Source organism: Triturus cristatus, chromosome 4_2 (genome assembly GCF_964204655.1).
Source record: "Triturus cristatus chromosome 4_2, aTriCri1.1, whole genome shotgun sequence".
NCBI lineage: Eukaryota > Metazoa > Chordata > Amphibia > Caudata > Salamandridae > Triturus > Triturus cristatus.
The window spans coordinates 571144452-571159625 of NC_140586.1; the positions used below are offsets into that span (position 1 = coordinate 571144452).

Genomic DNA, 15174 nt, shown 5'->3' on the forward strand with positions numbered 1-15174 from the left:
CAAATAGTCATAATATAAGGGCGATAATCGGGACAACTGTTTTCACTTTAGCGCTCTCAAATACATGTAATCTTAAAAATGTTGGTATCCGTAGTTTGTCCTACATTAGCTCAAGCTTTGGGATCTTAGCAAATAAAATAACCATTTCTAATTTAGGTTCATATTTATAAACCCTACAGTAGGAAAGCCCACTGTATTAGAATGTGTATGGGCGTCTCAAGAATGATGTAAGACTAAGGGGCCGATTCCAATTCCAGTCGGAAGGGCTCCGACTGACGGTCGGAGCCCTTCCGACCGATACGAATCATGTCGGACGGATTCCTTTCCGACCAAGCCATTCCGATGGGCTCGGTTGGAAAGGAATCTGACACGGGTTTCCGGATTGTGGACGACAGGCTCGGAGAGCCCGTCCGCCGTCCGGAAATCTCCCAGTACTCCCCCGGCCGCCTCTTTGCGACCGAGGGAGTACGATGGCAGTTTTTCACTGCCTTTTCGTGCTGGTTTTTCTGGCACGAAAAGGCAGTCGGAAACTGTCTTTGGGGGCCCCCAGTAGTGCCCCCATGGGTGCGAGGCTGCCAAATAGCAGCCTGGGGGCACCTATGGTGCCCCTCTGTGGATCCCTGCACCCGGTGGCAGGCACCTTGGGGTGCCGCCCACAGGGATGAACTGCACCCCTGCTTTCAAGGATGCAGGCATGCATTCCGCTCGGAATGCATGCCTGCATTGACTTGTATACGAGTGCGACCGAACCCTGTTCGGTCGCATCGTTCTAGCAGGGCTGTAACCGACGACAGCAGGTCGGTCGGTTACGGCTCCTGACCGATGTCGGACGTACCTGAGTCCGTCCGACATCGGAATCGGCCCCTTAATGTAGTTAAGATACATCTTCCTTTCAGTCTTTAGTGAACGATTTGGGTATCATGATAAAATGAGGGAAAACATCTTGAGCTCATTTCTTACATGTTGTAGAGGATTTGAATGTGGCCTCAAAAGTTAGAGGCTTGACCAGCTTGAGAGTGCAGTTTAGAAGATTATTACATTATACAAGTTCAAAAATATGTTCCATTCTACTTACTCTACACCTGTGAATCTATTGGCCTAATCATACCCTCAAACTATATTCTCTTTCACAAAAATAAAATATGCCTTTCTATTTAAAAAAAAAAAAAATACCCCAAAAAAACCTGACATTCTTTTGTTCCTTGCATGCTGAACAATGCTGCAAGCAACTTGTCTGAAGATGATGTTAAGTGTGGTTCTGGAATAAGTGATTGTTTACTAATGTTTTTTCAGTGTGTGTAAGTTCAGTATTGGCAATTCCTAGAAAGGCAGCTTATAGTGCCTATTTTTTAAGAAGGTGCTAAGCATTTGCTCTCTTTTCAAGCATCTGGCTCTAACTATCTAAATTTAATTCTGATTTTTCAAAACACTATCAAGGAAAGTTTGTGCAATTTATGTATAAAGTGATTGGATTAGCACAGCTATTTTAGTTCTGCTGAGCTAAAAAGAGTGACCACTATGCATATATTAATTTGTGCACACAACTCAGTAGTTTGGCCAGAAGGGGTTTTAGGGAAGGCTGGCAGAATTGTTAGTGATCTAGGCCTCCTCTTATAGAGCTATAGACCTTTATACTGATGCAAGGCTGAGAGTAAGTTAGAGATCCAACATGTGGTTATGATAAAATTATTTCCCTATGTTGAGCCTTAAAACAGAGGCGTGTCCTTGCCCCACTCTTGATTCATTTGTATTCAGCAAACCTTCTGTTTTAGAAGACCATGCTTTGTTTCCCAGATACAGAAGTAATCTCTTACGTAAAGCTTAAGTAAATGGCACAGTATTCCAAATCAGACACCTATTGGTCTTCAGAAGATGTTGTTAATACTTTTAGTAGCATATTTTGATCAATTGCACTAAAATGAATGATATCATCTGCAATAAATGTTTGCACAAATAAAGCTATTTGAATCACGATTCATCTGTTGATCCTTAAGGCAGTTTAGCGTTATAGTTCACTTGACCTTACCTTTAATTTGACACTTTCCACGTGGTCATAGCTGAGGCTTGTAAAGCCCGTATCTGAACATTTGATGGATGGGTCCTGATGGTTTGGGGTTTTTCATTTTATCTGCGTAAAAATCATATTTGTTGGCATATCTTCCACTGTTCTTCATGGACCGGAATGTTGGTCACCAGAACTTGTATGTCTCTTGACGCTCTTCTGCAAAATATGCTTCGAAAAGCCCTTCAACTTAAACAATGCATTTTGAGGTTGTAGACATCCTGAAAAGAAGCTATATAAGAGGACATACTCTTTTTCTCATTCCTGAAGGCCCCGAGGCAAATTGCTTTCACAATGCTAGGGGTTCAGGATGTACATTTGTTCCACGGATTTATTGTAATTTTATAAACCTTAGGAATTCTTTCAAAAATTTATAAATGCTGAATGATCTCCAGATGTGTTGGTTTATTTGACTATGTATGAATATGTCAATGAGGCAAATTATTTAACATATTAATTTAATTTTGGTTCATTATCTCATTATAATTCCATTATATTCTGTCTTGCGTACATTGTCTATTACTTCTGTTTAAACACCTAGACATCATAAATGAGACAATTGTCTGACTGAAAGTCTTTTTTTCCTAAATGATTGTTTTGAGAAATTGGTTTGTTGGTTGACAGGGGTGTTAGCCCTGGTCAAGCAACAGCCACAATCCCTGTCAGGGTGAACCACAAAAAGTCACTAAATTAACCTGTGCATAAATCTCTAGTAGCTTGGTACAAAGTCAGGCTTAGCTTAGAGGCAATGTGTAAATTATTTATGCAGCATACAAACAGTAATGAAGTAATAAAGTAAAAACACACCACAAAATAATCACACTCCAATTTATAAAAAATAGAGTACATTTTAATAAATTGCTTGACACCAAAAATCAAAAATCCAATCAGTAGAACCGAAAGTATGTATTTTTAAAGTTTTTAATAAAAAGTAATGCCTTAAATATTAAAGCGCCAACTGCAGACATCCAGACAACGAGACTTGGTCAAAGTTGAAAGGCTGACCGTGAAGGAGCGTGGGTCTGACACAAATAGTGGTTCGGGCCTGGTCAGCGAACACCTTTAGACGTAGAACATTTTTTCCTCAAAAGTGTTCTGAGGAGGTAAAGATTAGATTAGTGGGGCAAGTTAATTTATGAACTAAAACACATATCTATATCTATATATAGATACATATATATATATATATATAGATATGTGTGTTAAAAAAATAAAAAGCAGATCTCCAGTTTACATGATTCATAAACAATATAATAATATTTTTTCAATAAAAAAATAATGGTTATTTATTTATTACTTAATTACCTTCCCACTCTATCCCCTAAAAACCCAACAACCTGCTACAAAACTATACACTGCTATTAGCAATTAAATTAAAATTCTAAATCACTTAACATTACAAACTGTGTTAAAAAAATATAACAATTATACAAACAGTAGTAACACATACAAAAAATGTATGAACTAAAACACATTAGAATAATTAAAAAACAAAGTTTTTATAACTATACGATTGAAAATGATATTAACAACAAGGATTTTCTTAAAAAGGATTTTACTTACCTGAAACAAATGATATTTTTCACAAGATTTTTATGTATCACAATATTTTTCTTCCAATATTTCTATCTCCTGATACTTACGTCATTATATTTTGTCTAAATGCCTTCCCTTTGAAGTGGTTGAGGTTTCCTGCTCCCCCTGTCTTTGCTTCAAGCTGCCTGCATGAACAGTGCAGGGGTGACAAGTCCTTTGTGCGAAGAGCACTGGCTATGCAGTTGCAAGTCGGGCTGTGCCCAGCTCCGCTCTCCCATTTTGAAAGTTGATCACACCTAATCATCTATAGTGTGGCTGTTTCGGAAAAATAAACAATGTCCACCTGCCAACTACACCCTCACGTGACCTGGGATAGGCTGCTGGCACAAAATAGTTTAGGGTGGGAAAATGTCAACTTTCAAAAAGAGGCATTGTCAAAATGTTAACTTAAAATCTGACTTTACCATTAAAGAGGATTTTTAATTGTAATTCTCAGACACCAAACACGAAATGCTCACCTGTTCCCATTGAAATGTTAGCACTTCTTATTAAATGTAATAAGGCAACTCAATAATATTGTTTGAGAGGTAGACCTCACAGTAGTGAAAAATTAATGTAAGAGTTTTTAACTACTAGGGCATGCAAAACTTAAAAGTACCTGTTCAACCTTTTAATTACAAAGCACCCTGCGCTATAGGCACAATGGATTCAATAAGTGCTGCAGGCCGACCAGTAGTATTTAATTTACCGTCCCTGGATATATGGTTTAAAACTCTACAAGGGACGTTTATGTAAATTAAATATGGTAATCAAGTGTAAGCCAATTTTACCATGTTTAAGGGACAAAGCACAAACACTTTAGCACTGATTAGCAGTGGTAAAGTGCACAGGGACCTAAGGCCAACAGAAACAAATTCTAGTAAAAAGCGGAGGATAAAGGCAAAATGTTTGGGGGAAGTCTGACCAGTCTAACACGTGTCTCACCCTCAGCTGAGAAAAGGGAGAACTACCCAACCTCTTGGGAGTTCTCTTTTCTAAGGGGGAAGAACCTGGACAGACTATCAGTATTGTAGTGGTCTGGCCCAGGACCGTGTTCCACCATACACATTCTCTGTAGGGAGATGGACCACCTCAACAGTTTTGAATTCTCACCCTTCATCTGAGGGCCTGTGGTCTGTCTGAACCCGGAAGTAAGTCACAAACAATCATAGGCTCAGCTTCTTCAGTTCCCAGACCACAGCAAAGGCTTCCCACTCAATAACACTCGCCCCCTTTCACTGGGAAGTAGCTTTCTAGAGATGAAAGCTACAAGTTGGTCCAGGCCCTCCTGCCAATTCCTGCCTCCTGCCCAACTGCCAACTACACCCGGTCATGTGGCCTAGGACAGAGACAGGCACCAAATAGTTTAGGGTAGGAAAATGCCCACGAACTAAATATGACATTTTCTAAATTGGTACTTAAAATCCAACGTTACCATTAAAGTGTATTTTTAATTCATCTGACAATTCTCACAATTGTGTTGATTTTGTGCGGTCCAAGACCAACCCACTTGCAATATGGTCTCCAAGAAATCATTATGGCATCATGCAGTGGCTGACTTAGTCTGCAGTCCAGTCAACTAACATACTTGCCCTGTGAAAGGAAGTCCGGCATTTACCATTGATGGATATCTAAAGCACAGGTCTTCCTGGTTTTTAGTGTATCCAAAAAAAGATATGTGGATCAACAGGTACCATGAAACATATTTTGTACAAAAATGTACACTCCATAAAAAAAGGTTAAGAAATGCAGATTGCAAAAATAAGGCTATACAACAAAAATGCGCTTCAATGAATACTGGCATGCACCTAGTTCGACTATAAATCGCTTCCCCCAAATATGCTGGAATCAGTATAGTAATGTAACCCAGTTGTACAATCACTGAGACATAAGACGGACGGGATTTGGAAAATTTTAAAAGTTCAATATTTTTAGTGTTCTTTATTGTCTGCAGTATGTATTTAGGTGTTTTAGTTTTTATGGCATATACTTTGTAGGTTTGTATTTCACCTCACAATTTCTGCCACTGATGCCCACAACATCCTTTAATTGATTGTCATAGCAGTGGTACTGTCATGCCTGAATTGCCTGCTCTTTCCCTCACCAAATAGACTTGGTGATGACATGCTTAGAGATGGTGGACTCATTACTTGATGCAGTATGAGTACCTTGGGAAATCTATAGTATTTTAACTTTCACTGTTTTAAGACCTATTTAATATCTCAACAGTCTATAAGTTCCCCCTCCTTCATTGGTGCATGATAATCAATGCACAGTTCTTGGCAGAGGCACTATTCCCAGTTTAACATTGCTTTGCAGACATAAAAGACAAATACTTATTTGTAACATATGTAAGTGTTAGATAAATCATTACAAGTCTTTTAGGTTATTATCACCAAGAGAGGATCCTCCTATTTGGCCAACGACCTTAGTTCATTAAGTCTTAAATCCAATGGCAGCCGCCCTGCACAAAAACCTTATCTGCTTGAAAATAGTCCACATTTCCAAATAGTTGTCACCTCACCAGTAATGCTCACCAAATTGTATAGCAAGGAGGGCCCTCTGGTTTCGAGCCCCTGGGGGGCTGTTTTTGTTACCGGGGGCCGGCAATATCGGCCCCCTGCATCAAAATCGGCGGAAACCAGCCCTAGTAACCAGCTCGGCAGCAAAACACCCCTGCCCTCCTCCATTCCCCCAGCCGGCCGAGCAGTTTGCTAGGGCTGGTTTCGGTCCCCAGTCCGGCCCTGCATCCCAGCACCTCTTTTCACTTCACCTTATGTTATCGTCATTCCTACATGCTTGTCTGTTAGACCTGGCATCCTTGGCATATGGTTTCCCCTGTCTTACCCTGCCTCTACCTCCTGTATTTTTGACTGTATGCTAGATTTCATTTTTGCTGGTGTTTGAACTCTGGGCACTTTACCACTGCTGATCAATGCTAAAGTGAAAGTGCTCCCAGTGTAAACAAATGATTGTGACTGGCTATCCATGATTGGCATATATGATTTACTGGTATGTCCCCAGTAAAGTGCACACTGTGTGCCCAGCGGCTTGTACATCAAATGCTATTAGTGGGCCTGCAGCACTGATTGTGTCACCCACTTGTAGCCCTGCAAACATTTTCTCAGGCCTGCCACTGTAGTCTCAGTCTCTGCAAGTGCAGTTTTAAATTGACATGTCAAACTGGCAAGTGCACCCATTTGCCAGGCCCAACCATCCTTTTTTATTACATGTAAGGCAGGTAGCCCCATGGGCAGGGTGCAGTGTATGTGAAAGGTAGGACATGTACTGGTGTGTTTTACGTGTCCTGCTAGGGAAGTACTGCTAATTTAGGTTTTACTATTGCAAGGACGATCTCTCCCATAGGTTATCTTTGGAGATGTCTTGTAACCATTTACAAGTGCAACTTTCAATTGGGAAGAGATTTGGAGTTTGGGTTTCCTGAACTCAGGATTTAAAAACACATCTTTCTGTGGAGGTGGTTTTTAAATACAGTGTCTGAAAATGCCACTTTTAGAAAATGGACAGTTTCTTGCTTTATCATCTTGTCCCTCTGCCTGCCTGTGGAATCCACATCTGATTTAGACTTACAGTTGGGTTGTTTGTGCATTCATTCTAGGCAGTCACACAAAGGGAGCTGGGGTGTGCCTTGCATATCCTGATTGCCCATCACCAGGCTGATGGTCCTTCCTGAGCTAGAGGGGTGGAAGGAGTTGTCACTGACACCTGAATAAGACGGTGCATGTCCTTTAACAATGCTGTCTCCACCCCCCCCCCTGTAGTGTGTCTGAAGCCAGGTCAGGACAAGGCAGGATCTGTGCACTACAAAGACTATCCTTTGAAGTATGCCTACATCAAAGGCAGAAGAGGTATAAATATTTGACCTGTAACCCACATTTTCTGAATACTTCTGGACAGAGGACTCTGTCGAGAAGATGAGCTGAAGAGCGGTAAGGAGGAGTACTGCACCTTTGCTGTGATGCTTTGCTGGGTTGGCCTGCAGTTGCTGCTTCTATCTGTGAGCAGTGAAATAACTGGACTTTGCTTTCTGGACTCCTTCCTTCCAAGTTCTCAAAGGGCTTGTGTGTGCTTGCCTCCTGTTAGAAGTCTCAGGGCCATCAAAGACTTCATCTGCAGCTCCCTGAATTCCTCTGCTTGGTGTTTAAGTGGTGCCAATTCCAGGTCTGGGCCCTTGCAGGTGGTTTTGCTTCTTCAATGGCTGAAAATCCACGCATCGCCCTGGAGCACCATTTTCCTGCCGCAAGCTTGCCCTGGGCCTGAAAAACGGACGCATCGCCACCGTGCGGCTGAAAAATCAATGCAGTGCCTGTTTGCAGCTAGAAGAACTTCAGCAGCCCGATTCCAGAGCACTGTGTCTCTGACGTTCGAAACTCCTGCTCCGACTTTGATGCAAGCCCTGCTGGGCGGCTGAAGGAATCGACGCATCACCTAACCGCAGATGGAAGAATCAATGCCCAGTGTGCCTGGATTTTCCACGCATCGCACCCGTGCGCCAAGTTTTCTTCAAATTGCCCAGCAGTAAGGAGCCACTTTTGGAATTTGACGCATCCCTTCTCCTCACATTAAGGAATTGATGCAACACTTCTCCCACATGCAGCATTGCTGTGTTTTCTGATGCTTTCCTCCTTTGTGGCTGTTTTTGTCTTGGATTTTGACGCATCAAAGGTACTTTGTGCTAAAATCAACGTATCCATAGAGTTCTATGGACTGATTTGCTTAAACCTTTACAAAAGTGATATCTTGAATTGTGTATGTTGGATTTTTGTCATTTCAGTCTTGTTTTGCTTAGATCAAGATTTGTTATTTCTCCAAACTGGTGTGGTGTCCATTTGTAGTGTTTTCACTGTGTTACTGTGTGCTTTATGCATAAATGCTTTACACATTGCCTCTGAGATAAGCATGACTGCTCGCGCTAAGCTACCAGGGGATGAGCAGGGATTTACCTTGGGTGTGTAACTCCCTTACCCTGACTAGAAGGAAGGGTCCCTACCACTGCCAACTAGAGACCCCCTTTTCTAACTTTGTCAAATCTACTTAAGGTGGACAACAAATACAGGTGGTGGTTATCTCACTTACAATGTATTCCTTGTTGATTCTACATCACAGTTTTTAGAGACTGTTGTTAGAAGATGCAGCTTGGCTATTTTTGCTTTTCACAGCTGTGCTTGTCAGAGACCTATGTATATGCCTATGGGAATTAGCTGCAGAGTGGTGTAGCAGGTACTTTGCGCCATCTGGCAAAACCGATTGGTAATAGGGAGTTTCAGACTCTGATTCCGCACTAAAGATGTCTGGCCCATTGAGTGGAGGGTGACCAAAGTCAGACATGGAAGAAATGCATCGTACGTAAGCCCTCCTAGTGGAGTTTGCATATGGTTCCTCATCCTGGAGAGTGGATGATTATAACTGAGTCTGCCTAACCTGTATATTCAGAAACACCCCAAAGTCAAGTAAGTGTCATGGGACATGACACAGTATCTTATCTGCAAAATGAAAAATAGGGAAAGTAGTGCAGCCATATCTGGATGAGAAGAAACTTTAGGCTGTACTTTAAACATTCTTGAACAAGGGAGTGTAACAATTCACCGATGTAATCTTTTTTGAAAAGAGCAAACAACAATCCTTAAGCAGTGTCACTGCAGAGTCCAATGCAAATAGCCCTTGTTTCATTCCATCCTAGCAACACAGTGAGTTACGTTGGCATGCAAAGGCCATGGTTTTGGGTTGAGTCAATCTCCTGACAGGATGAAAGCACTAGAAAAATAGGGTGGTTGTTCTTGGGACCCATGTATTGATGATATGATGTAGTTAGCAGATCTGCATTTAATTCATGGATATATGAGGAGTAGGTCTGCTTCCAAACCTGAGCTAAACTGAAGCCTGGAGAGTTGAGGAACCAAGAACGGTGTCTTGCTGGAAGACTACTTACTGAATGTCATTATTTTTCCCCTCTCCTAGGGTCCTAGTTCCACCCGCAAGCTGATTTGTAGCTCAAGGTGGCGGGTTCACCTTCCTGTTCCAGCTGAACATAAAAAAAATCCTTTGGGGCATCTTTGAAGATCAGTACCAAGGAGGGAAGTAGGCACAAGAGCAGAGGCTGGTTGTGGAAGACGGGAAGCTCCATGTTTTTGGGGCTGAGAGTGATGCATGGTCGGGGTCCACTGTAATCCCAGGGAAGCCTCATCCTGCCATGGTGCCCTTTTAGCTTCTTAGTAGCAGCATGAGATAGGTCACTATCATACAGAAAGAGATGCCCACCAGCTCGGACGCCTTGATAAAGGACCCTTTGAAATGGAAGGCTGTTCTGCTTTCAAGGTTCTGCCTTCAAGTATGTCAATTGATTTCCTATGGGTAGATTAGGCAATCTAGCTTCAGACTCACATCAGGGAAAACATGTCTACCAATTGGAATTTTCTTTTGATGTTAAGGATGTCACATATCTATGGTAGCTATTGAAAGCCATGTACCCTGGTCCATTTCTCTGTCCATGACTGCAATATGGTGCCTTCCCTAATACAGTCATACTCAGACGGCGGCGGACAGAGTGGGATCATGAAGGTAATCCAGCGGTGCTGGAATCTTTGAAGAATGTGTGACTATAAGAGAGTACCTCCTGGCTGATCCTCATGTCCCTCGAATAAAAAGATCAGTGGAAAATCTACTGAGAACAGAACTAAGACAGGTGAGCGCATTAGGCCTCACATTGGTGCATGGAGTGCATGCACATTATTGAAGCAGGGACAATATATTAGTAAAATAGCCCTGACAAAGGCCCCAGACCCACGTGGGCTCTTAGCGAGGGCCAAAATATGTTGGCACAGCAAAAGGGGTACAACCGAACAATCATATTCAGTAAAACCCGACAAGTTCACGTTTTTATTCATACCCCAGGTTCCCTCCGAATAAAGCATAGCATTTGGGAACACCTTGAGGTATTTTTAACAATCACTCATCTGGATCCCTGCTTATCTAGTATTGCTTTATCTAAGAACTCCCATTCCATCTATGGTTGAGTCCGCCCCGTTGTATCATCTTACCCGGGTGTGGATAGGTGCCAATGATGAAGCATGTCACGATAAGTGAGTGAGGCGTCTACTCCAATATCTTTGGATTCCCTTATCCTCTAGGATAAGGCAGAGGGAGATTATTACCACCTCCTGACGGAGTTAAAAAAGCCCAGAGTTCCCCAAGAAAATTCTTAAGGCAGTGGTTGCTTATATGTGATAAGATACTCCAGACCAGTGCCTCAGTTAGTAATGCCCTGGCCCTCAGGCATCTACCCTGATTGGCGTCTAGGTGCCTTCCTCCATCGAAGACAACGAGAATGGGGCCAAACTGCATGCAGTCCCTCCTCAGCACATCCAAACTGGAAACACTTTCTTTGACAAGGGGGCGGACCACATGATCACATTACATTGAACTGAGTGGAGGTCTGGTTTCCCAACAGACATAATGCTGAAGAAACTGCCTACCATGATATGAGGTTGGTCTACTCTACACTGACTTGACCATGGAGTGGGAGGAGAGATTGTGGAAAAGGGTATGAGATCTCTCTTGCCACTTTGCAAAGAACTCGCCCTTATAGTGGTGTATCTTCATAGTTCAATATGGAAGAATCTAATGTCAAAGTCATTCTATAAGTATTGTTCTAACCACGATCTGCTTTCTATTTTTCTAATGGATTCTCCAATTTTAACGCAATATTGGCAGTATTTCTGTACAGTTTTGATAACGGCATTGACAGGTAATGCTAAAACAGTTTTGCTAGTTTACTCTGTGCACCAAAGTGCATGATTTTGGGGAGAGCAAAATTATAATTCTTCTCTAAATTCCAATTTTGTATATTTTATATTACTTTTAACTAACAGTGTACATGATGAGTAATACATTAACACACATTGCCATAATTGTAACTTGCTAAAAAAAAAAACACTTGTTGGAAGGCAGGAATGCTGCCCCAATGTTAAAAGTTCTTGTCTCGCCGTAACACATTTGTGCGCTAGAAAAATGTGTTCCTCTTTGGTGTACAACATATAATTCATCATTACAGACGGGGGTGTGAGCTTGTGAAGGGTCATAGAAATTGTTGTTCTATTTTATAGCTTAGATGCCCTTTGCTTGTCAAAGCAAGTTGTGCTAGCTTGGCGATTGGTTTCTACATGGGATAGGCCTGACTGCTCTTCCAAGCTACCAAGTGGGTGAGTAGTGGTTGTCTTGGTTGGGTAACTCCCTTACCCTGACTAGAGTGGTGGGTTCTACCTGGCTTAGGTGCATACCCTAGCCAACCAGAAACCCCATTTCTAACAGTTTCCATCAACTGATATTTTTAAAAATGCACAAAATGCTGCTGTCCCGTAGCTCAATATTATCACATAAATTAATGCAGTTCTTTTTCCTTTCAGTTTCTATGTTTGAAGAACATTCGAACATTCCTGTCATCCTGTTGTGAGGTTTTTGGAATGAAAAAGAGTGATCTTTTTGAAGCATATGACCTGTTTGACGTTCGTGACTTTGCAAAGGTAAGTGAAAATACATTTTCTAAATGTTTTTGTTTGTTTGATGCTAACTGTTAGAATTTGCAGTTGCAAGACAGTAACAAATCAGAGAAATGCAACATTCAGCGTGGATCTTGGTGGGATCATATGGCACTGATCATCTTGGACTAAAAATATTTTCCAAATTAGTCAGGTGATGAATATCGTGTAAGGATCAGAGAATGCTGATAACAGTTCATTTCTTTTTGGGTGACTGAAACTACTGGCCAGTCCATATAAGGCCATCTCTACAGAAGGCCAGACATAATATACCACCCTTTCTACATTCTCAGAGACACCCATATATTTCCATACAGGTCATACTACAAACACACTCAAGTAGGACAAACAAGGTGTTTGATGAGCAGGATGATTTCTTTAATATTCCACAATATGTTGTCAGGAAAATTACTACATCCTATAGAGGAAGGCAAATCTATAACTCCTTTATTAATCTATGTGATTGATAGCAAAATGGAAGACAAAGGGCCAATCAGTCAGCAGAATACACATTTAGGACACTAGGATTCAAAATACTCATTGATTACGCTTGGATACATGTATCTAACTTTCATGTATGCTCTAAGTTTCAAGTTATTTGAAGACCGGAGAGTGATCATGAGCCGCAGAGCATTTGCTTACTTGGAAGTTAGTATGTATTCAATAGTAAGGCAGATTGAAGAGTGTGGTGAAAAAGATAAAAGGAAGAATAGTGTGGAATAATGACCTATCAGTAAGTTTAAACAATCTGGGCGGATAATAAAATAGTTGAGGCAATGAGAATAATAGTACTGTCAGCTATAATAAATGTAAGTTGGTAGGCTGATTGAAATATATTGTGGAAAAATATGTGGAACTTTTCTATTAGTGCCAGCCACTTTCACAAATAAAGGGGTCCGTAAAGAGAGTCACATGAATAAATTAATATGTAGTGAAAAAAGACAATATAGGAAACAACTAAGAACACTAATAAAAAAGAATAATCACTCCAAGAGTATATGAATGCTAAAGTAAGAGTAGAGGAAAAGAATCACTCAATTAAAAAGGAAGAGAGGCTTGGAAAATTGCCTAGTCATACACTCAGTATTAACAATGGGCAAAGTTATATGTTTTGGTACTTTATAGCGACAGGCCTAGAACAAGATAAGTATAGAGCAGATTATCATATCCCATGTAGTAAATGGAAAGATTATATAACTGCATAATACAGAAATCACCCTGACCATACAATGGTCAATTTTGTAAATCAGTCGAACTTAATAAGAAAGAATAAAGAATCCCAAGCCCAGGGCCAAATTGAATTCCAATAGCAGTAATTAAAACAGATCCCAAAAATTAGAGTAATGCTCCGGCAATATTATTATTCAATCAATCCATTTTCATGGCCAAGTGTTACCATCTTGGTAAGGTTTCTGATTGCAGCCAATTTGCTTTTAAAAAGACCAAAGTCTGAAACAGGTAGCTAGCATCTTATTACATTGTTAGCTGCAGATGGTAAATTATTGCAAAGCATCTTCTGACTTTTCTCCATGGGCCTTATTTTGATAAATCAAACTGGTTTTAAGTCGAATTATTGCATTATTGATAATCTAGTGGATATTAGTTCCAGCAAACTTTAACCTTAAAACAGTATAATCTTTTTGTGTTGTGTGGATTTGTCCACCCCATTTAATAAAGTCTTAAGACAAAAGCTGTGGACAAAATTATTAAAATGGGGTATACATGCTCCCCTTGTACATCTATTGGTAGAATTTTAGGCGGATAAATGGGCACAAGTCAAATTAGCACGGGGCTAGGGTTATCATCAAAACCTATAATGGTCTTAAATAAGGGTGCATTCTGGTACCAATATTATTTGCATTTTATATTTTGGATTTGACCCCAATTCTCAACAAAGATAATGGCTATCCACTGAAATTTGATAACATTTGACACTTAATATAAGCTGATGATTTGGTTTTAATATCAAAGACTCAGAATGGTTTACAAAGACTGCTAACAAGTCTAAGAGATTTTCACTTGAAGAATGGCCTCTTTATTTATTATAATAAAACAAAAATCATGTCATTGGGAAACCCAAAAGGTGGATTTATGTGGTGAGTTGAGCAAGTAATAGAGCAAGTGACAGAATATTAAGGGTTACCATTGATCTAAAATTTTCATGGGTGTCACATTTAGGGGCCGATTCTGATACAGGTCTGCAGGGCACCGAACGCGATCCGGCCGAAAAAACTACGAGCGGTACGCGTGTTTTCCGCCCGACTCGTTACAGCTGTACGAGCGAGCCAATACGATGCAAGCTACATGAAATTCACCGACCGAGTCGTTTCCGGGTCCGAACCGCTCCGTTCGTCTCGGTCATAAGCTAACCGTGGCGTGCAATGGATGCTATTCACGACCGAGCCAGTACGATGCACGCGTCGGACAGCCTGTGTGAGCTGGAGTGTCCGGTTCGCAAAAGCTCCCGGAGTCGGACTTCAGGGGTCCACGTCGGTCCATACGACTCGCACATAGGGGGAGACCCATGGAACTCCCCCACATAGGCATGTACGGTGCGGATGGTACCGACACGTACCCACTGTAGGGGGTGCACTTGTTCGAGACGTACCCATTCAGTCAATGGGAGCGCATGTACGCGTCATACAACTGGCTCCCATTGACTTCTATGGGAGTCCGACCGAACCGAGTCCGACAGCATACGTGCGCATCGTACTTGCTCGGTCGGACTGTAGGGGTCCGGCTCGGTCAGAAAACACTCCGGATCCGAATCGGTCAGAGTGCTTTCCGACCCGGATCGGAATCGGCCCCTTAGTGTGGATTAAGAATAGAGTCTATTGTGCGTTCTGCACATTTATATGGGGCGAGGGGGGTGCAATGGACCCCACGTTAACGGTTATAAATCAAAAACAGTTTCTGGTTCCTTTATATAGAGCTATAGTTTTAAAGAAACAAAAGTAAAATTCTTTGTTAATGAAAATATGA

At 41.3% G+C, this 15174-nt stretch overlaps 1 protein-coding gene across 2 annotated transcripts in view; it reads left to right on the top strand.

Moving 5' to 3' along the window:
• VAV3 (vav guanine nucleotide exchange factor 3) overlaps positions 1-15174 on the top strand; it is a 1147877-nt gene that overhangs the window by 217097 nt on the left and 915606 nt on the right. For both annotated transcript variants that reach the window (XM_085602242.1, XM_085602243.1), the window contains exon 2: positions 12061-12177. In XM_085602242.1, the coding sequence (XP_085458368.1) occupies positions 12061-12177 (117 nt within the window). The remainder of the gene's footprint in view (positions 1-12060; positions 12178-15174) is intronic.